The sequence below is a fragment of the Cetorhinus maximus genome, chromosome 13 (assembly GCF_964194155.1).
Source record: "Cetorhinus maximus chromosome 13, sCetMax3.hap1.1, whole genome shotgun sequence".
Lineage (NCBI taxonomy): Eukaryota > Metazoa > Chordata > Chondrichthyes > Lamniformes > Cetorhinidae > Cetorhinus > Cetorhinus maximus.
Window position 1 is genome coordinate 119,810,833 of NC_135891.1, and position 22,012 is coordinate 119,832,844.

Sequence of the window (22,012 nt, forward strand, 5' to 3'; positions counted from 1 at the left end):
AACAGGTGAGAATCCCCAGACTACCTCACAGTGAGCACATAGCAATACCCTGGGGTCATTCTTCAATAACCGCTCAGGTATACAGCTACCCTATGGCTCCGTGACAAACACATGTCCTTCTGCTGATATTGAGCTCCTCACATAGCGAGTGCAAGGGCTCAAACTCCATCCCCAGTACCTGTGCTGATTGGCTGCCTCCATGTTCTGTTCCTGATAATCCCATGATTTTTGAATGACGCTGCCTGACTCCTGTCTTCTTTCCCTTTCTCTTCCAGAGTTATGGAGGAACGATGCGGCCCCCACCTAACTCTTTAGGAGGTCCTGGAATGCTGGGAATGAATCTGTAAGATTTCCTGTTGGATTGTGACTGTTGTTGAGTTTCGGTGTGGTGTGTTACCAGTGCCCCCAGCTGGGGGGCCGGAAATTCCTGCCCAAAGGCAGCAGACCTCCGGCTACCCTCCAAACTTTCCAGTCCCGCTCGCACCAATTCCAGCCATGGGCCGGACCGGAAAATCCTGCCCTAAGTCTCTGTGGTTATTGGTGGCTGAGAATTACAAGGGGTAACTGGACAGAGAGATCATCATCCAATCTCACAGTATAGAAGGAGACCATTCAACCCATCGTGTCTGTGCCGGCTCTTTGAAAGAGCTATCCGATTAGTCCCACTCCCCTGCTCTTTCCTCATTGTGTGTCAGCTGTGGCGATATCACCCTTCCCTCCGGGTCACAATGTGCAGGAGTCAAGTCCCACATCAGGAATTCAGCTCAAACATCAAGGCTGACACTCCAGTGAGGGAGTGCTGCACTGTCAGAGGCTCTGTCCCTCAGATGAGATGTTAAACTGAGGTCCTGTCTGTTTGAGTGGATGTAAAAGATCCCATGGCACTATTTCAAAGAAATAGCAGGGGAGTTCTCCCTCGTGACCCGGTCAATATTTATCCCTTAACCAACATCACTAAGACAGATACATTATCACGTTGATGTTAGGGGGATCTTGCTATGCGTAATTTGGTTGCCATGTTTCCTACGTCACAACAGTGACTACACTTCAAAAACCATTTCATTGGCTGTAAAGTGCTTTGAGACATTCAGTGATCATGAAAAGTGCAATATAAATGCACTTTCTTTTATAACTTTTCAAGTTTCTCTTTTTCAAGTACTTATCCAATTTCCTTCTGAAAGTTCCTATTGAATCTGTTTCCACCACCCTGTCAGGCAGCGTGCTCCAGATCACTACAACTCACTGTGTAAAAAACTCTCCTCATCTCCCATTTGGTTCTGTTGCCAATAACAGTATTTTAAATCTGCTTCCTGACCCTTCTGCCATTGGAAATGGTTCCTCCTTATTTACTCAATCAAAACCCTTCATGATTTTGAACGCCTCTATTAAAGCCCCTTTTAACCTTTTCTGCTTCAAGCAGAATGATCCTAGTGTAGAGAACCATCTAGTTTTGGTTTTGTTTTGGTTTTGTTTTGGATTGGAAAGAGCTAGCACAGGGGCAGTGGGCCCAATGGGCTCCTGATGTGCTGCATGGTTCAAATGCGAAAACCAAAGCGCCTTTCACAACCTCAGGGCTTCCCAAAGCACTTCATGTCCAATAAAATCCTTTTGAGGGTCCAGTGGAGGTGGCGATGGTGGTCTAGTGGTATTGTCACTGGACTAGTATTCTCAGAGACCCAGGGTAATGCTCTGGGGACCTGGGTTCGAATCCCACCACAGCAGATGGTGAAATTTGAATTCAATAAAAACCTGTAATGAATCTGTGATTGTGAAATCATTATAGTTAAAAACCTATCCGTTTCACTAATGCCCTAAAGAGAAGGAAATCTGCCGTCCTTACCTGGTCTGGCCTACATGTGACTCCAGTCCAGACCTACAGCAATGTGGTTGACTCTTAACTGCCCTCTGAACAAGGGCAATTAGGGATAAATAAACACCCATGTCCCATGAGCTAATTTTAAAAAAAAGTCGCCATTGTAATGTAGCAGAAATGTGACAGTCACCATATCGGCTCAATCAGGAGGATTGAGAGGTTGTGACCGAGCAAGGGAGAGGCTGGTGGTGAGTGAACTATTGCTGTGTGATCACCTGCCACAGTGAGGAACCCCTTTGAGCAGGAGTGCTGTTGGTTAATGGAATGGGTAACCGGGCTAAGGGATCCTCACAGGCAGCTCCTGCCTACGATATCTGTAACTCCAGTTTGTGTTCCTGTTGCAGGGGTCCAGGTGGAGGGAGACCGTGGCCAAACGCACCGAACGCCAACTCTGTAAGTAATGGACAGTTGGAGAAATTGAAGTGAAATGAGCAGAGAAGCCAACTCCATTTGAGATTAACTCTTTGGTCACCACAGTGTCTGTTCCAAGTGTCTCCAAGCTGTTAATAGTTTAACGTTTCCCAGTATTTGCATTAACACTGCCCTGTTTCACCAGCTCCCTGAATCTCCTACACTCCAGGTCTAACCCCGCACTGTCACAAAAATATTGCAGAATAAGTCTTTAACATGTGGGTTATATTTTATATTAAGCTCTTTGGCTGTTCTACCTGACTAACCTGCACTGGTTTACCCAATTGACAGCAAATGAACATTAATACTTTCTCTGTTCTAGATTCCATATTCTTCATCGTCTCCAGGCAGTTACGTGGTGAGTTTATCAACCTTACTTCAACAAAATCTAACAGACACATCCTTCCACACTCCCCTGCTGCCCCTCCCTGCATCCTGCTGCCCCCTCCCCCAAACCCTCCCCCATCTGCACAGACAGGAGTACCTCTTCCCAGCTTCTCTCTCCCCAAACCCTGATCATCCACTGCCCCTCACTCTCTCACTCCCTCACCACCCTGACAATTCCCCTCCATCAGTCTTCCCCACTCCATATCCCCCGCCCTTCCCTTTCATTCCCACTTCTTCCCTGATTGGTGTCCCTCCCACTCCAGGGAACCTGCACTCTGAGTTTGGGGTGTGTTTCTAGTCTGTTTGCAATAACGTGATGTTTGCTCTCTCAGGGACCCCCAGGCAGCGGACCCCCAGGAACTCCAATCATCCCCAGCCCAGGAGGTAAGGTGTCTCTTTCCAATGATTGTTGCAGCCTCAAAGTTAGAGAGCGATGGGAGTGGGAAGATGACATTGGAATCATAACAAATGGGACATGAGATTTATCAAAATATTTTTCATTGTGAAGTGTTTGTTATTTCTTCAAAATAAAGTCACATTCATAAAATAACATTCCCTCTACACTGTCCCCATCAAACACTCCCAGGACAGGTACAGCACACGGTTAGATACAGAGTAAATCTCCCTCTACACTGTCTCCATCAAACACTCCCAGGACAGGTACAGCACGGGGTTAGATACAGAGTAAAGCTCCCTCTACACTGTCCCCATCAAACACTCCCAGGACAGGTACAGCACAGGGTTAGATACAGAGTAAAGCTCCCTCTACACTGCCCCCATCAAACACTCCCAGGACAGGTACAGCATGGGGTTAGATACAGAGTAAAGCTCCCTCTACACTGTCCCCATCAAACACTCCCAGGACAGGTACAGCACGGGGTTAGATACAAGGTAAAGCTCCCTCTACACTGTCCCCATCAAACACTCCCAGGACAGGTACAGCACGGGGTTAGATACAGAGTAAAGCTCCCTCTACACTGTCCCCATCAAACACTCCCAGGACAGGTACAGCACGGGGTTAGATACAAGGTAAAGCTCCCTCTACACTGTCCCCATCAAACACTCCCAGGACAGGTACAGCACGGGGTTAGATACAGAGTAAAGCTCCCTCTACACTGTCCCCATCAAACACTCCCAGGACAGGTACAGCACAGGGTTAGATACAGAGTAAAGCTCCCTCTACACTATCCCCATCAAACACTCCCAGGACAGGTACAGCACGGGGTTAGATACAGAGTAAAGCTCCCTCTACACTGTCCCCATCAAACACTCCCAGGACAGGTACAGCACGGGGTTAGATACAGGGTAAAGCTCCCTCTACACTGTCCCCATCAAACACTCCCAGGACAGGTACAGCACGGGGTTAGATACAGGGTAAAGCTCCCTCTACACTGTCCCCATCAAACACTCCCAGGACAGGTACAGCACGGGGTTAGATACAGGGTAAAGCTCCCTCTACACTGTCCCTATCAAACACTCCCAGGACAGGTACAGCACGGGGTTAGATACAGAGTAAAGCTCCCTCTACACTGTCCCCATCAAACACTCCAAGGACAGGTACAGCACGGGGTTAGATACAGAATAAAGCTCCCACTACACTGTCCCCATCAAACACTCCCAGAACAGGTACAGCACGGGGTTAGATACAGAGTAAAGCTCCCTCTACACCGTCCCCATCAAACACTCCCAGGACAGGTACAGCACGGGGTTAGATACAGAGTAACTCTCCATAACTGACTGTACCACTCTGACATTTCCCCTCTCAACCTGTGGCTGTGGGTAAGATTTCTGGTTTTTCCTATTTGAGGCTCTGTTTGTGCTCAGGTTGACACAGGCTGTTCAATCTTGTCTCACCTGGACCCTTGGAGACCTGGGAGGCTATTGACTTATTGGTGTTAGAACCAGGGACGAGAGGCTAGTGTTTCTGCTCACTGCTCCATGCAGCTTTGTGCCACCAGTGTGGATCTGGCATATCTCTTGAATAAAATTATTTTTAATAAACATTCTTCAAATTAAAACTCTGACAAACTGTGATCATTTCACCTCAGTTGTGACCCCCCTACCCCATTGACCCTCAATTTCTGTTGTTTTCTTGTTAGATTCCACAAACTCCAGTGAAAACATGTACACGATGATGAATCCCATTGGACCTGGAGGGAACCGTCCGAGTGTAAGTCTGTGCCCGAGAGAGGGTGACCCGTGAGTTCAGCTGCCAGTGTGTTAAGATGTCAGGTCTGCACTGGCTTCAGCTGTTTGCTGTTGGCCTCAGTACCTCTGGATTAGGTTGATGTGCGGGGCGGGGCTGAATAGCTTGACTTCCTGTTCCTGATCAACTATCCAGACCACAGGATTGGGTCTTGCCTCTAATGCACACCTACTCTTAAATAGACTGCTGGCACTCCTACTTGTGTAGGAGAATTGAGATGACTGAGGCGAACTTCACCATTGGAACCGCACCCACTGAAAATCAGATGTACTTCTACCTGTAACATCATCCATCTCCCACCCTGTCTCAACTCAGCTGCTGCTGAAACCCTCACTCATGCTTTTGTTATCTCTAGACCTGACTATTCCAATGATTTCCTGGCCAGTCCCTCAAACCTTGCAGCCTCCATAAACTTCAGCTCGTTCAAAGCTGCTGTCCTTTTCTTATTCAAGCAGGGGATGTGGGCTTCACTGGCTGGGCCAGCATTTATTGCCCATCCCTAATTGCCCTTGAGAAGGTATTGATGAGCTGCCTTCTTGAACCGCTGCAGTCCATGTGGTATAGGTACACCCACAGTGCTGTTAGGGAGGGAGTTCCAGGATTTTGACCCAGCGACAGTGAAGGAACGGCGATATATTTCCAAGTCAGGATGGTGAGTGGCTTGGAGGGGAACTTCCAGGTGGTGGTGTTCCCATTTGTCTGCTGCCCTTGTCCTTCTAGGTGGTAGTGGTCGTGGGTTTGGAAGGTGCTGTCTAAGGAGCCTTGGTGAATTCCTGTAGTGCATCTTGTAGATGGTACACACACTGCTACTACTGTGCGTCGGTGGTGGAGGGAGTGAATGTTTGTGGATGGGGCGCCAATCAAGTGGGCTGCTTTGTCCTGGATGGTGTCAAGCTTCTTGAGTGCTGTTGGAGCTGCACTTATCCAGGCTATTCCATCACACTTCTATATCCTGTATCCTGACTCGTACCAAGTCCCGTTCACCAATCACCTCCTGTGCCACCTACACTGGCTCCCGATCTGGGAACTCTTTGATTTTGAACTTTTCATCCTTGTTTTTTAATCCCTCCATAGCCTCACTCCTCCCTATCTCTGTAATCTTCTCCAGCCCCACAGCCCTCTGAGATCGCTACACTCCTCCAATTCCGGCCTCTTATGCATCCCTGATTTTAATCACTCCACCATTGGCGGCCGTGTCTTGAACTGCCCGGACTTCCCTCCCTAAAGCACACCACCTCTCTTTCCTCCTCTAAAGACAATCTTTAAAAGCTTTTACTCACCCAACACATCCTAACATCACCTTTGGTGTCTTGGTGTCAAATATTATTTGATAATCCTCCTGTGAAGCACTTTGGGACATTTTATGACAGGAAAGGTGCTTTATAAATGCAAGTTTTTGTTGTTGGGAAGAAGAATGAACTTGCAATTATAAAACTTGTTACGATCCTCAGAAAATGCCTTGAAGTGTAGACACTGTTGCATGAAACACAGCAGCCAATTTGCACACAGCAAATCCCACAAATAGCAATGTGATAATGACCAGATAATCTGTTTTTGGGATGTTGGTTGAGGGATAAAGATTGGCCCCAGGACACCAGGGATAACTCCCCTGTTCTTCGAAATAGTGATCATGGGATCTTTAACATCCACCCGAGAGTGCAGACAGACCCTCTGTTTAACATCTTGTCCAAATGATGGTATCTCTGACAGTGCAGCACTCTCTCAGTGCAACCCTGTGTGTTAGCGTAGGGCTCAACTCCTGACCAAGAGGTGAGAGAGCTTCAATCGAACTGATTGGTAAACGAGTAAAAGCAGCATAATGTCTAATGTTGGGATAAGGGGCAGCTTGTGGTGGCCCACTGTGCTCCCTTGTCTGTGAATGTGCTCAGCCTCAGCTTCCCCATTCTCAGTTATTAATGTAATCTCTTCTTTTCTCATTCAGTTCCCGATGGGTCCTGGAGCTGAGGGTCCACTGGGTGGAATGGCAGGCATGGAGCCTCATCACATGAACGGGACACTAGGTAACGCCATGCGACCTGGAGTAATGCAGAGTAATACAACCCTGGGCCTGGAATAACGCAGAGTAGTACAACCCTGGGCCTGGAGTAACGCAGAGTAGTACAACCCTGGGCCTGGAGTAACGTTGAGTAATACAACCATGGGCCTGGAGTAAAGCTGAATAGTACAACCCTGGGCCTGGAGCAATGCAGAGTAATACGACCCTGGGCCTGGAGTAACGCAGAGTAATACAATCCCGAGCCTGGATGGAGTAACGCAAAGTAATACAATCCCGGGTTAACGCAGAGTAATACAACCTCAGGCCAGGAGTAACGCAGAGTAATACAATCCCGGGCCTGGGGTAACGCAGAGTAATACAACCCTGGGCCTGGAGTAACACAGAGTAATACAACCTGGGCCTGGAATAATCCACCACCTTCACTGTCTATTTGTCCGTTTGAATGAATATATAACCCTGTTTGATGAGAGCAGGATAGGAACCCTTCTCTCTGGAAATAGTTGTGAGCATTCAGCAGCGAGAGACTCTTTACACAACCCGATGTAAACTTGCTTGATACGATCAGGAATAGCCTGTGGGCTTTCCAGAGGACATAAGAAATAGGAGCAGGAGTAGGCCATTCGGCCCCTCAAGCCTGCCCCACCATTCAATAAGATCATGGCTGATCTATCCAAGGCCTCGACCCCTCTTTCGTGCCAGCTCCTCATATCCCTCAACTCCCCGATATTTCAAAAATCTATATACCTCCTCTTTAAATACTTTCAGTGATCTGGCCTCCACAACTCTCTGAGGTGGAGAATTCCAGACAATCACTGCCCTCTGAGAGAAGAAATTCCTTCGCATCTCAGTTTTAAATGAGTGTCCCCTTATTCTGTAACTGTGTCCCCTAGTTCGAGATTCCCCCACTAGTGGAAACATCTTCTCAACATCTACCCTGTCAAGCCCCCTCAGAATCCTGTACATTTCAATAAGATCACCCCTCATTCTTCTAAACTCGAATGAATAAAGGCCTAACCTGTTTAGCTGTTCTTGACGAAACCATGGAGGTCAGCTATGCTATATTGAATTAATTTGCATACGTATTTAATTAAGCCAGATCAAGTGTGAGGTTATTCACTGAATAGAAAATCAAGATTTTTTTTAAAAGGCATGAAATTTGTAAATGTTGATGTTCAAAGAGACGTGGGTGTACTCTACAAGGAGCACAGAAAGTTAGCAGGCAGGTGCAGCAAGTAATCAGGAAGGCAAATGGCATGTCGGTCTTTATTGCAAGAGGATTGAATACAGGAACATAGAAACCTTGCTCCAGTTGTACAGGGTTTTGGTGAGACCACATCGGGAATACTGTGTGCAGTTTTGGTCTCCACATTTAAGAAAGGATAGACTTGCATTGGAGGCGGTACAGAGAAGGGTCACTAGATTGGTCCCTGGGATGAGGGGGTTGTCTTATGATGATAGGCAGAAGAAATTGGGTCTAAATTCTCTGGAGTTTAGAAGAATGAGAGGCGATCTCATTGAAACCTACAAGATTCTGAAGGGGTTTGATAGTGTAGACACTGAGAGATTGTTTCCACTGGTCAGGGAATCTAAAACACGGGGACACAGTCTCAGGATAAGGAGCCGATCATTTAGGACTGAGACGAGGAGAAATTACTTCACTCGGGGTTGTGATTCTTTGGAATTTTCTACCCCAGATGGCCAAGGAAGCTCCATCGTTGAATATATTTAAGGCTGGGATAGACAAATTTTTGGTCTTTCAGGGAATCAAGGGATGTGGGGAGCAGGTGGGAAAGTGGAGTTGAAGCCGAAGATCAACCATGATCACATTGAATGGCGGAGCAGGTTCGACAGGCCGTCTGGTCTACTCCTGCCCCTATTTCTTACATTACATTCTTAACACAGAGTAATAAAACTCTGGACCTGGAGTAACACAGGATAATAGAACCCTGGGTCTAGAGTAATACAGCCCTGGATCTAGAGTAGCACAGAATAATACAACCCTGGACCTGGAGTAACACAGTAATACATCAATGGACCTCGAGTAACAGAAAGTAATAAGGCCCTGGATCTAGAATAACACAGAGTAATAAGGCCCTGGGTCTTGAGTAACACATAGTAATATAACCCTGGATCTAGAGTAGCACAGAATAATACAGCCCTGGGTCTAGAATAATGCAGAATAATACAACCTGGGTCTAGAGTAATACAATGCTGGGTCACGAGTAACACAGAGTAATATAACCCTGGGCCTGAAAAAATTCAGAGTAATGCAATCCTGGGTATAGAGTAGCACAGAGTATTACAACCCTGGATCTAGAATAGTACAGGGTAATACAACCCTGGGCTTGGAGTAACACAGCTTAATATAGACCTGGGCCTAGAGTAACACAGAACAATAAAAACCTGGTCTAGAGTAACACAGAGTAATACAACTCCGGGTCTGGAGTAACACAGATTAATGCAGTCCTGGGTGTGGAAAAGCACAGGATAATATAGCCCGGGTCTGGAGTAACAGAGTAATACAAGACTGGGTCTAGAGTAACACAGAATAATACAGCCTTGGGTCTAGAGTAACACAGTAATATAGCCCTGGACCTGGAGTAGCACAGAGTAATACAGCCCTGGGTCTGGAAAAGCACAGGGTAATATAACCCTGGGTCTGGAGTAACACAGAGTAATACATTCCTGGACCTGGTGTAACATAGTAATACAACCCTGGACCTAGAGTAATACAGCCCTGCTCTTGTTATGATCCTGGACCAGACCCCTGAATTTTTGGTATAATCCAGTTAGGCACCAGTAACTTTTTGTTTAAATTGGACAACGTTTGAAATCCCGGCTACTCGCTAAGGGAATAAAGCTGCAAGATTCCACAGCTTTTCAACAAACAAAATAAACTTTGCTATAAAAAGTCAGAAAAGTAAAGCTATTTACAATATCTATCACATGGTCTAGCATTCAGAATTAACATGAGGTCAAAAGGAATTAACAGGCAAACTGTGGTCGGACACACCACACCGCATAAAAAATAGCAAATGCGACCATGACGGCTTCCATGGATTTCTCAGCAACCCACCCAGGTGTCAATGTGTTCACTGTCAGTTACTCAATCTTGTTAAAACGCTGCCTCCCTTACTCCATGAGGGATTTCCACCTTCGAAGATCTATCTCTGAATTCCCTCCAGAAGTCACTCAGACTCTGGCTGCCTCAATGACTGCTCACCTCCCAGGGTTTCAATCTCATCTCCAGAGACTAGGTTTTCCTGGATTCCTAAGTTTGCAGTCCAGCACCAACTCACGGACACAACTCCAGCTCTTCAGCCATACCGAACAGAACATCACTGCCCCAAAGGGTTATCTTTACCCCAACGGCCCGGAGCACACAGTCACCGACAATCCACTGCCTTTTCAGCTTCTCCAGGGCTTCTCCTGAGCCCTCACTACCTTGGAGCCTGCCAACCCAGTTCCTCAGAGCTAACAGCAGCACTTTAGCTGCAAGGACCCTCTTCTCCTGCTCCTGATGCTCTCTCTGACTAAACCTGACTGACCCTTAAACTGACCTTGGTGACCTATCAAAATACTCCAAGAGAGTCCTGCCCTTGTTTCTAGGCAGGGTCAAATATACAAGTATTTGAATATCCTGTGCCCCAAATGTTACAATCTCCACAGGTGCTAGTTTACCAAGCACACGGGGTTGATAAAAAACGATTTCATGACAGTCTTGAGTTATACAGAGTAATGCAGCCCTAGGTCTGGAGTAATACAGAGTAATACAGCCCTGGGTCTGGTGTAATACAGAGGAATACAGCCCTAGGTCAAGTAATACAGAGTAATACAGCCCTGAGCCTGGAGGAATACAGAGTAATACAGCCCTGGGCCTGGAGGAATACAGAGTAATACAGCCCTGGGTCTAGAGTAATACAGCCCTGGGTCTAGAGTAATACAGCCCTGGGTCTGGAGTAATACAGCCCTGGGTCTGGAGTAATACAACCCTGGGTCTGGAGGAATACAGAGTAAGACAGCCCTGGGTCTGGAGGAATACAGAGTAATACAGCCCTGGGCCTGGAGGAATACAGAGTAATACAGCCCTGGGTCTGGAGGAATACAGAGTAAGACAGCCCTGGTCTGGAGGAATACAGAGTAATACAGCCCTGGTCTGGAGGAATACAGAGTAATACAGCCCTGGGCCTGGAGGAATACAGAGTAATACAGCCCTGGGCCTGGAGGAATACAGAGTAATACAGCCCTGGGCCTGGAGGAATACAGAGTAATACAGCCCTGGTCTGGAGGAATACAGAGTAATACAGCCCTGGTCTGGAGGAATACAGAGTAATACAGCCCTGGGCCTGGAGGAATACAGAGTAATACAGCCCTGGGTCTGGAGGAATACAGAGTAATACAGCCCTGGGTAAATTGCTGGGCAGGAGGAGTGGGGATGAGGGGAATGTGGGTGTGGCAAACATTGGAGCCTCTCTGTCTCCCTGGGGCTCCCGCTGTTCCTGTCCTCTGTTCCCCTAGGCTGTGCCTAACCCTCAGAACTAGGCCACATCCAGCACCACCCAGCGTAACAGCCGTTCACTCTTTTCTGTTTACTCCAGGAGTTGGTCAAGAGCAGGATCTGAGAGTTGGGGAAGAATCAGGGGAGAGGGAGAGTTGAGCCTCTGCCTGCGTCTCTAAATGCCTCTTTCTGTTTCACAGGTTCTGGTGATATGGACGGATTGTCAAAGGTAAGTTCATTGCTGGAGCAGGTCGTGGATTGACTATTTCTCTGGCCTATGGGCTCAAGTCTATGGGCGGAATCGTCTCAGATTTGTACTAAGTGCAGTAGCGGGCGAGAGAAACACCTTCCCGGCCAGCCAGAATAGAGCTTTTCATGTTGTATTGTCCCAAACCCGCCGGGTTATTATTGCATTCCCGGGATTCACGCCATTTCCATGGTGGGCAGGCTCCGATTCGCCTGCCATGCAGTCACCTCACCGCTTAGTCACGCCAGGCACCACATGTAAAGTACAGCCACACTCAGTGCTCCCAGCCCAGGACCGCAGCAAAGAAGACATGGCCCCGAAAGGCAAGAAGACTGCAGCCCTCGAGCACCTTTTGGATGCCCTGGAGGCTGCTGTGATGTCCTCTACCCCTACTCTGGCCGCAGGAGGGGCAACATCACCTCTCCGGCTTGGGAGGCGGTGGCAGTGGTGGTCAGTGCCAACGCTGCACAAGAGGTTGGCCAACCAGTGTAGAAAGAGGATGAATGATCTCATAAATGCTTAAGGCAACCATCTCATCGCTCTAAACTCACCCACTCACAAGCCCATCACACATTCACTGGCATCTCACTCACTGCCAGTTCAAGGGACATCACCACTCACTCTCTCACACACACCCTCACATCTCCATCTGGCCTCAGCTCCTCTGGAGGCTGCCTCCTCAGCCCTCACCATCTTGAGGCCACTTGCACAGATTAACATGTGCCCCCCACACACACCCTGGGATACCCCCCTTCCCCAGTACAGCCCTCGCCCTGCAGCCTCTTCCCTTGCCTGAGGCCACTTCTCCCCCCTCCCCCAAGAAAGCCCTCGCCCTGCAGCCATTGAAGAGCCCCCCCCTCCTTATGGCTGGTCTGGTAGGTAGAGACCTGCCCGTAAGCCCCCCTAAAAGTGATGTGGTTCTACCTGTGAAGCCTGGCGCTGATGACTGCGAGTGGCGAGTGCTGCCCGAGGCAAGGTAGGCAAACAAACCTCTCAGTCCCAAGTGAAGTGCAGCTCACCAGGTGCCTGCCTTATTTATGCTGTTGTGAAACACGTCAGCCTATTCTCATGCCCACATGAGCGGACGATCTAGCTGGGGGTGGGGGGGTATGAGTCCGGTGGGTTGGCCTTATGCTGATGTATTACAATGAGATTCCCGACGTCCTATGGTCGGGGGAATGTGGCCCGCCATCAACAGGCTGAGCAGATGATCGCAAACTGGTTTCACGACGTCGTGAAACCGATTTTTGGCCTTCTCACACCACTGAACACACCCATGCCAGCGGGCACTGGAAACCCCGGCCTACAGCACAGAAACAGGCCATTTGGCAAAACTGGTCAGTCCTACTGTTTATGCCCCACATGAGCCTTCTCCTGTCTGATTTTATCTCACCCTATCCACTACTTTTTATGTGTTCTTGGGATGTCTGCCCTTGACATCAAGGCCACATTTAACCGAGTGTGGCAACAAGGAGCCCTAGCAAAACTGGAGCCGATGACAATCAGGGGGAAAACTCTCCGCTGGTTGGAATTGTTCCTAGCACAAAGAAAGATGGTTGTGGTTGTTTGAGGTCAATCATCTCAGCTCCAGGACATCACTGCAGGAATTCCTCAGGTTAGTGTCCTAGGCCCAACCATCTTCAGCTGCTTCATCAATGACCTTCCTTCCATCATAAGGTCAGAAGTGGGGATGTTTGCTGATGATTGCACAATGTTCAGCACCATTCGCGACTCCTCAGATACTGAAGCAGCCCATGCCCAAATGCAGCAAGACCTGGACAATACCCAGCTTGGGCTGACAAGTGGCAAGTAACACTAACACCATGCAAGTACCAGGCAATGACCATGTCCAACAAGAGAGAATCTAACCATCGCCCCATGACATTCAATGGCATTACCATCATTGAATCCCCCATTATTAACATCCTGCAGGTTATCATTGACCAGAAACTGAACTGGACTGGCCATATAAATACTGTGGCTACAAGAGCAGATCAGAGGCTGGGAATTCTGCGGTGAGTAACTCACCTCCTGACTCCCCAAAGTCTGTCCACTATTTACAAGGTACAAGTCAGGAGTGTGATGGAATACTCTCCACCTGTCTGGATGAGTGCAGCTCCCACACCACTCAAGAAGCTTAATACCATCCAGGACAAAGCATCCCATGTGATTGGCACCCCATCCACAAACATTCATTCCCTCCACCACTGACAAACTGCACCTTCCAAACCCATGGCCATTACCGCGTAGAAGGACAAGGGCAGCAGACACATGGGAACACCACCACCTGCAAATTCCCCTCCAAGTCACTCACCATCCTGACTTGGAAATATATCGCCATTCCTTCACTGTTGCTGGGTCAAAATCTTGGAACTCTCTCCATAACAGCACTGTGGATGTACCTGTGACTGCAGCGGTCGAGAAGGCAGCTCACCACCACCTTTTCAAGGGCAATTAGCAATGGGCAATAAATGCTGGCCCAGCCAGCAATGCCCGCATCCCATGAAAGAATAAAAATCTTTTCACCTCAACCACTTCCTGTGGGAGCGAGTTCCACATTCTCCCCACTCTCTGGGTAAAGATGTTCTCCTGAATTCCTGATTGGATTTATTAGTGACTCTCTCATACACATGGCTCCCCCCGTGTTGGTCTTGCCTGCAATTGGAAACATCTCCTGTACATGACCCTATCGAAACCTCTTCATAACTTTAAAGCTCTCGATCAGGTCACCCCTAATCCTTCTCTTTGGCAGAGAATAGAGCCGCAGCCTGTTCAATCTTCCCTGATAGCTTTTGCTGCAGCACTCCCTCAGTATTGACCATTTAACAGTGCAGCGCTCCCTTAGTCCTGACCCTCTGAAAGTGCAGCACTCCCTCATTACTGACCCTCCGATAATGCGGTGCACCCTCAGTACTGACGCTCCAATAGTACAGCACTCCCTCAGTACTCACTCTCCAATAGTACAGCACTCCCTCAGTACTCACTCTCCAATAGTACAGCACTCCCTCACTACTCACTCTCCAATAGTACAGCACTCCCTCAGTACTCACTCTCCAATAGTACAGCACTCCCTCAGTACTCACTCTCCAATAGTACAGCACTCCCTCAGTACTCACTCTCCAATAGTACAGCACTCCCTCAGTACTCACTCTCCAATAGTACAGCACTCCCTCAGCACTGACTCCCTGACAGTACAGCACTCCCTCAGCACTGACTCCCTGACAGTACAGCACTCCCTCAGCACTGACTCCCTGACAGTACAGCACTCCCTCAGTACTGACTCTCCGACAGTGCAGCACTCCCTCAGTACTGACTCTCTGACAGTGCAGCACTCCCTCAGTACTGACCCTCCGACAGTGCAGGACTCCCTCAGTACTGACCCTCCGACAGTGCAGGACTCCCTCAGTACTGACTCTCAGACAGTGCAGCGATCTCTCAGTACTGACCCTCCGACAGTGCAGGACTCCCTCAGTACTGACTCTCCGACTGTGCAGTGATCTCTCAGTACTGACTCTCCGACAATACAGCGATCTCTCAGTACTGACTCTCCGACAGTGCAGCGATCTCTCAGTACTGACTCTCAGATAGTACAGCACTCTCTCAGTACTGACTCTCCGACAGTGCAGCACTCCCTCAGTCCTGGGATCTCAGCCTGGATTCTGGACTTGTGTCTCTAAGTTCAAGTGGGACTTGAACTCTTGACTCTGAGGCAGCGTCCCTTCGTTCCTGCCTGTCTGCAATCAGTGAATTAGTGCATCAATGGATTTACCAGCTCAAGTAAAATGTACAGATTTGCTTTTTAAGTCATGTTTAACACTTGTATTTAGTCTCCATCTAGTGGCCATTTGCTGCGACTGTTTTCACATTCCTATCTCAATTCCTGGGCCAGGATTTTGCCCTTGTCGGGAGGGCTCAGTGGGGGTGGTCGGGAAGCCGACTGCTGCCCACGATCGGGGCCGGGTGGCGATTTCACACTGGCGGGCCAATTAAAGCCCACCTTGTGTGAAAAACGTGCTGCAGCGCAGCCTGTGCCGGGGGGAGGGGGAGGAGGGCAAGTGGGGGAACTTAGCACAGGGAAAACTCCCTGAGGCACAGAACTATCACAGAGACTCTGTCACATGAGCAGGGACATGTTATTGATGAAAAGTTAAATGTTTCATTTTATTTTTATTTGCTGTTGGAAACCTCACCCGTGGATGAGGTTCCCTAAAAAGCACAAAGGCCGCTTGACCTGTTCGCCTGCCCCTCCAACCATCAGGCTGGACAGGCAGTGAAAAATTACATTGAATTGATACTTTAATGGCATTAATATGCCTGTTTGTTGTCGGCGGGCGGGTTGCCGACTCCCGTGTGCACTTGCTGACCAAAATATCGCCCGTCATTTTACCCTCGCTCGGGTCACGTGCCCGCCCAACGAGGTAAATATTCTCCCCTAATGTTGATCAAAGTTAGTTGAAGGGAATCACCCTGGATGAATTATTCTTCATTTCTGGAATTTTTCTCGGAGTTTACTGTGGGGAGAGGACAATGGGATTTGATGGGAGGGTTGGAGGACTAAGTGGATGGGAACTGCTGTCTGGGGACAAAGTGAATCTTGGGAATGTGTTATCACAGCTCCTCTGAGCGAACCAAGAATTAACATTCCTCATCTTTTTCCTTTAAGAATTCCCCAAACAACATGACCGGGCTGAGCAATCCTCCAGGAACTCCGCGTGACGATGGCGAGATGGCGGGCAACTTCTTAAACCCATTCCAAAATGAAAGTGTAAGTTGGGCCACAGCTGGGCTTTCTCTCTCTATCTCTCTCTTTCTCTGCCTGTCTTTCTCTCTGTCTCTTTATCTCTCTCTCTCTCTTTGTGTCCCTCTCTATCTCTCTCTCTCTCTCTCTCTTTCTCTCTCTGTCTCTCTATCTGTCTCCACCTCTCTCTCTGTTTCTGTCTCTATCTTTCTCCCTTTCTTTCTCTCTCCATCTCTATCTTTCTCTCTCTGTCTTTACCTTTCTCTGTCTCTCTATCTCCCTTTTTCTCTCTGCCTGTCTCCCTCTCTCTCTCTCTGCCTCTGTTTCTCTCTCTCTCTGTTTCTCTGTCTCTCTGTGTCTCTCTCTCTCATTCTCTCTCTCTCCCTCTCTGTCACTCTTTCTCTCTCTCTCTGTCACTCTCTCTCTGTCTGTCTCTCTCTCTCTCACTTGGCCATTCTCTTCCACTTTTCCTGTCAGTACTAACTCTCTCCAGCCTCAGTCAACATTGCCAGGTAAAGCTGTTGGATTGTCGTAAAATTCTAACTGGTTCACTAATGGCCTTTAGATCCTTCAATTTAGAGAGTAGATTCTGACTATTGATCAAAGGGCCTAGTCAGGCTGAGTTCTGTCCACATCTGATAGCCACAGATTTTCAACAGGAGCCCAGGTTGATTCTCCCTCTCTGTCTAACCCAGAGGTCACTGGACAGTGATCAGGAGCAGGAGTCTTGGCTGATTTCTCCTCAGCCCAGGGAAACCAAGCCAATTCAAACTCTTCTCCCAACTGATACCAGGTTTTTATTAATTTATTCTTGGGATGTGAGCATCAGTGGCAAGGCCAGCATTTATTGCTCATCCTGAGAGAAAGCGGGGTGTGACTTTCTTGAACGGTTGGGTTTGATACCACTGAATGACTTGCTGTCTCACACTTTCACATTCCATGATGATGCTGTCTTTCTCCTGTGGGAAGGTGCGGAGAGCCAATGCTCACTCGGTGCTGTGGACTGGAGTCACATAGAGGCCCAGACTGAGTAATGAAGTACGGTTTCCTTCCCTGAAGCGATGTTAATGAACCATTTGGGTTTTTAATGACAATCCGGGTGCTTCTCGGTCATTGTCCCTGAGACCAGCTTTTCAGAATTTTAAAAACTCAAATTCTCAAGCAGCCCTGGTGAGCTCCTGTTCAAATTGAGTCGTTACTTCAATAATCAGATCACATCATGACCGTACCTGACCTCATTCAGCACAGGCTGGGATGAAACCTGTTTGGCTCAATCTCACATTGGATGGAGCACTTCACCAATCAAACCCATTTCTTCATTCTGCCCTGTGATGTGAGATATGTACTGTTCATTTCCATGTGTGAATATGTCCACGTGTCCATGTACACATGTATTTGGTGCAGTTTTTTTTATTCATTGGATGTGGACATTTAAGAGTCAACCACATCGCTGTGGGTCTGGAGTCACATGTAGGCCAGACCAGGTAAGGACGTCAGATTTCATTCCCTAAAGTGCATTAGTGAACCAGATGGGTTTTTACAACAATTGGCAATGGTTTCACAGTCATCGTCAAGACTTTTAATTTCAGATTTTTATTGAATTCAGATTCCACCATCTGCCGTGGTGGGATTTGAACCTGGACCCCCAGAGCATTACCCTGGGTCTCTGGAATACCAGTCCAACGTGTGTGTGCTTGTTTAAAACTTTACATGCTGATCTTTATGAAACAGTGTGTCAGATTTAAGCTGTGCACCACACTTCAGGAAGGGTGTCACAGCCTTGGAGAGGGTACAGTGGGGGTTTTTGAGAATGGTGTCAGAGGTGAGGGACTTCAGTTACGTGGAGCGGCTGGAGAAATTGTGATTGTTCTCCTTAGAGTAGAGAAGGTTAAGGGGAGATTTGTCGAGGTGTTCAAAATCATGAGGGATTTGGACAGAGTAGATAGAAACTGTTCCCATTGGTGAGACACGGAGGGCACAGGTTTAAGGTGATTGGAAAAAGAACCAAAAGTGACATGAGGAAAATCTTTTGTTTCTGATTGGGAATGCGCTGCCTGAGAGTGTGGTGGAGACAGATTCAATCATGGCTTTCAAAGGGAATTGAATAAGCACCTGAGGGGAACGAATGTGTGTTAGCCTGTGGGGGAAAGAGCCAGGAGTGGGACTTGCTGAGCTGCCCTCTTGATGGCCCAAATGCCCTTCTGTGCTGCAATCATTCTATGATTCCATGGCTTTTGTCAGGTATTTGTCTCATAGAAACTAGGAGCAGGAATAGGCCATTCGGCCCTTCGAGCCTGCTCCGCCATTCATTATGATCATGGCTGATCATCCAACTCAATAGCCTGCTCCCGCTTTCTCCCCATATCCTTTGATTCCTTTCACCTCAAGAGCTATATCTAACTCATTCTTGAAAACATACAATGTTTTGGCCTCAACTACTTTCTGTGGTAGAAAGGTTCACAGGCTCACCACTCTCTGGGTGAAAAAATTTCTCCTCATCTCAGTCCTAAATGGTCTACCCCATATCCTCAGACTGCGACCCCTGGTTCTAGACTCCCCCACCATCGGGAACATCCTTCCTGTATCTACCCTGTCTAGTCCTGTTAGAATTTTATACGTTTCTATGAGATTCCCCCTCATTCTTCTGAACTCCAGCGAATATAATCCTAACCGACTCAATCTCTCCTCATATGTCAGTCCCGCCATCCCAGGAATCAGTCTGGTAAACCTTCGCTGCACTCCCTCGGTAGCAAGAACATCCTTCCTCAGATAAGGAGACCAAAACTGCACACAATATTCCAGGTGTGGTCTCACCAAGGCCCTGTATAATTGCAGCAAGACATCCCTGCTCCTGTACTCGAATCCTCTCGCTATGAAGGCCAACATACCATTTGCCTTCTTTACCGCCTGCTGCACCTGCATGCTTACCATCAGCGACTGGTGTACGAGGACACCCAGGTCTCGTTGCACATTCCCCTCTCTCAATTTATAGCCATTCAGATAATAATCTGCCTTCCTGTTTTTGCTACCAAAGTGGATAACCTCACATTTATCCACATTATACTGCATCTGCCATGCATTTGCCCACTCACTCAGCTTATTCAAATCACACTGAAGCATCTCTGCATCCTCCTCACAGCTCACCCTCCCACCCAGCTTTGTGTCATCTGCAAATTTGGAGATATTACATTTAGTTCCCTCATCTAAATCATTAAAATATATTATGAATAGCTGGGGTCCCAGCACCGATCCCTGCAGTACCCCACTAGTCACTGCCTGCCATTCGAAAAAAGACCCATTTATTCCTACTCTTTGTTTCCTGTCTGCCAACCAGTTTTCTATCCATCTCAATACACTACCCCAATCCCATGCGCTTTAATTTTACACGCTAAACTCTTATGTGGGACTTTGTCGAAAGCCTTCTGAAAGTCCAAATAAACCACATCCACTGGCTCCCCCTCATCAACTCTACTAGTTACATCCTCGAAAAATTCCAATAGATTTGTTAAGCATGATTTCCCTTTCGTAAATCCATGCTGACTCTGTCTGATTCTGCAACTGTTTTCCAAGTGCTCAGCTGTTAAATCTTTTATAATGGACTCTAGAATTTTCCCCACTACCGACGTCAGGCTGACTGATCTATAATTCCCTGTTTTCTCTCTACCTCCCTTTTTAAATAGTGGGGTTACATTAGCTACCCTTCAATCGGTAGGAGCTGTTCCAGAATCTATAGAATCTCGGAAGATGACCACCAATGCATCCACTATTTCTAGGGCCACTTCCTTAAGTACTCTGGGATGTAAATTATCACGCCCTGGGGATTTATCAGCCTTCAATCCCATCAATTTCCCCAACACCATTTCCCTACTAATGCTGATTTCTTTCAGTTCCTCCCTCTCTCTAAACCCTGTGTTCCCCAACATTTCTGGTATGTTATTTGTGTCCTCCTTAGTGAAGACAGAACCAAAGTATGTATTTAGTTTGTCAGCCATTTCTTTGTTCCCCATTATAAATTCCCCTGTTTCTGTCTGTAAGGGACCTACATTTGTCTTCACTAATCTTTTTCTCTTCACATATTTCACATAGAAACTTTTACAGTCAGATTTTATGTTCCCCGCAAGCTTACTCTTGTACTCTATTTTCCCCTTCTTAATCAATCCCTTGGTCCTCCTTTGCTGAATTCTAAAGTGCTCCCAATCCTCAGATCTATTGTTTTTTCTGGCCAATTTGTATGCCTCTTCCTTGGATCTAATATTATCTCTAATTTCCCTTGGAAGCCATGGTTTGGCCACCTTTCCTGTTTTACTTTTGCGCCAGACAGGAATAAACAATTGTTGCAGTTCTCCCATGCACTCTTTGAATGTTTGCCATTGCCTATCCACCGTCATCCCTTTTAAGTAACGTTTCTCAATCCATCATAGCCAACTTGCACCTCATACCATCTTAGTTTCCTTTATTAAGATTCAGGACCCTAGTCTCAGAATCAACTGCATCACTGTCCATCTTGATGAAGAATTCTATCATATTATGGTCACTCATCCCTAAGGGGCCTCGCACAACTAGATTGCCAATTATTCCTTTCTCATTGCACAATACCCAGTCTAGAATGGCCTGTTCTCTAGTTGGTTCCTCAACGTATTGGTCCAGAAAACCATCCCGTTACACTCCAGGAATTCCTCCTTTACGGTATTATTACTAATTTGATTTTCCCAGTCTATATGCAGATTAAAGTCACCTATAATTACAGATGTTCCTTTATTGTAGGTGTCTCTAATTTCCTGTTTACTGCCATTCCCAAAATCACCACTAGTTTGGGGGTCTATATACAACCCCCACTAATGTTTTTTGCCCCTTAGTGATTCTCAGCTCTACCCATACAGATTCCACATCATCAAAGCTAATATCTTTCTTCACTATTGCGTTAACTTCCTCTTTAACCAGCAATGCAACTCCATCGCCTTTTCCTTTTTGTCTGTCCTTCCTAAATACTGAATACCCCTGGATGTTCAGTTCCCATCCCTGGTCACCCTGCAGCCATGTCTCCATAATCCCGACTATATCATACCTGTTTACATCTATTTGCGTGGTTAATTCATCCACTTTATTGTGAATGCTCCTCACGTTAAGGTACAAAGCCTTAAGGCTTGTCATTTTAACATTATTTGTCCCATTCTCACTATTTTTCACTGAGGCCCTTTTTAATTCTTGCCCATGATTTCTCTGCCTATCATTTTTCTTATTCCCCTTTCTGTCTTTTGTTCTTGTCCTTGATTCCCCCTCCTCTGACTCCTTGCATAGGTTCCCATCCCCCTGCCATTTTAGTTTAAACCCAACCGCTCTAGCAAATATTCCCCCTAGGACATCAGTCCTGGTCCTGCCCAGGTGTAACCCATACAGTTTGTACTGGTCCCACCTCCCCCAGAACCAGTCCCAATGTCCCAGGAATCTGAAACCCTCCCCCTCACACCATCTCTTCAGCCACGTATTCATCGCATATATCCTGCTATTTCTACTCTGACTAGCACGTGGCACTGGTAGCAATCCTGAGATCACTACCTTTGAGGTCCTGTTTTTCAACTTACTTCCTAATTCCCTATATTCTGCTTTTAGGACCTCATCCCTTTTTTTACCTATG

The 22,012-nt window shown here is 47.3% G+C and overlaps 1 protein-coding gene across 2 annotated transcripts in view; it reads left to right on the forward strand.

Moving 5' to 3' along the window:
* Positions 1-22,012, forward strand: part of ssbp4 (single stranded DNA binding protein 4) — a 123,947-nt gene that overhangs the window by 96,171 nt on the left and 5,764 nt on the right. For both annotated transcript variants that reach the window (XM_078556211.1, XM_078556212.1), the window contains 8 exons: positions 276-343; positions 2,218-2,266; positions 2,607-2,642; positions 3,004-3,055; positions 4,771-4,841; positions 6,820-6,898; positions 11,593-11,621; positions 16,303-16,404. In XM_078556211.1, the coding sequence (XP_078412337.1) occupies positions 276-343; positions 2,218-2,266; positions 2,607-2,642; positions 3,004-3,055; positions 4,771-4,841; positions 6,820-6,898; positions 11,593-11,621; positions 16,303-16,404 (486 nt within the window). The remainder of the gene's footprint in view (positions 1-275; positions 344-2,217; positions 2,267-2,606; positions 2,643-3,003; positions 3,056-4,770; positions 4,842-6,819; positions 6,899-11,592; positions 11,622-16,302; positions 16,405-22,012) is intronic.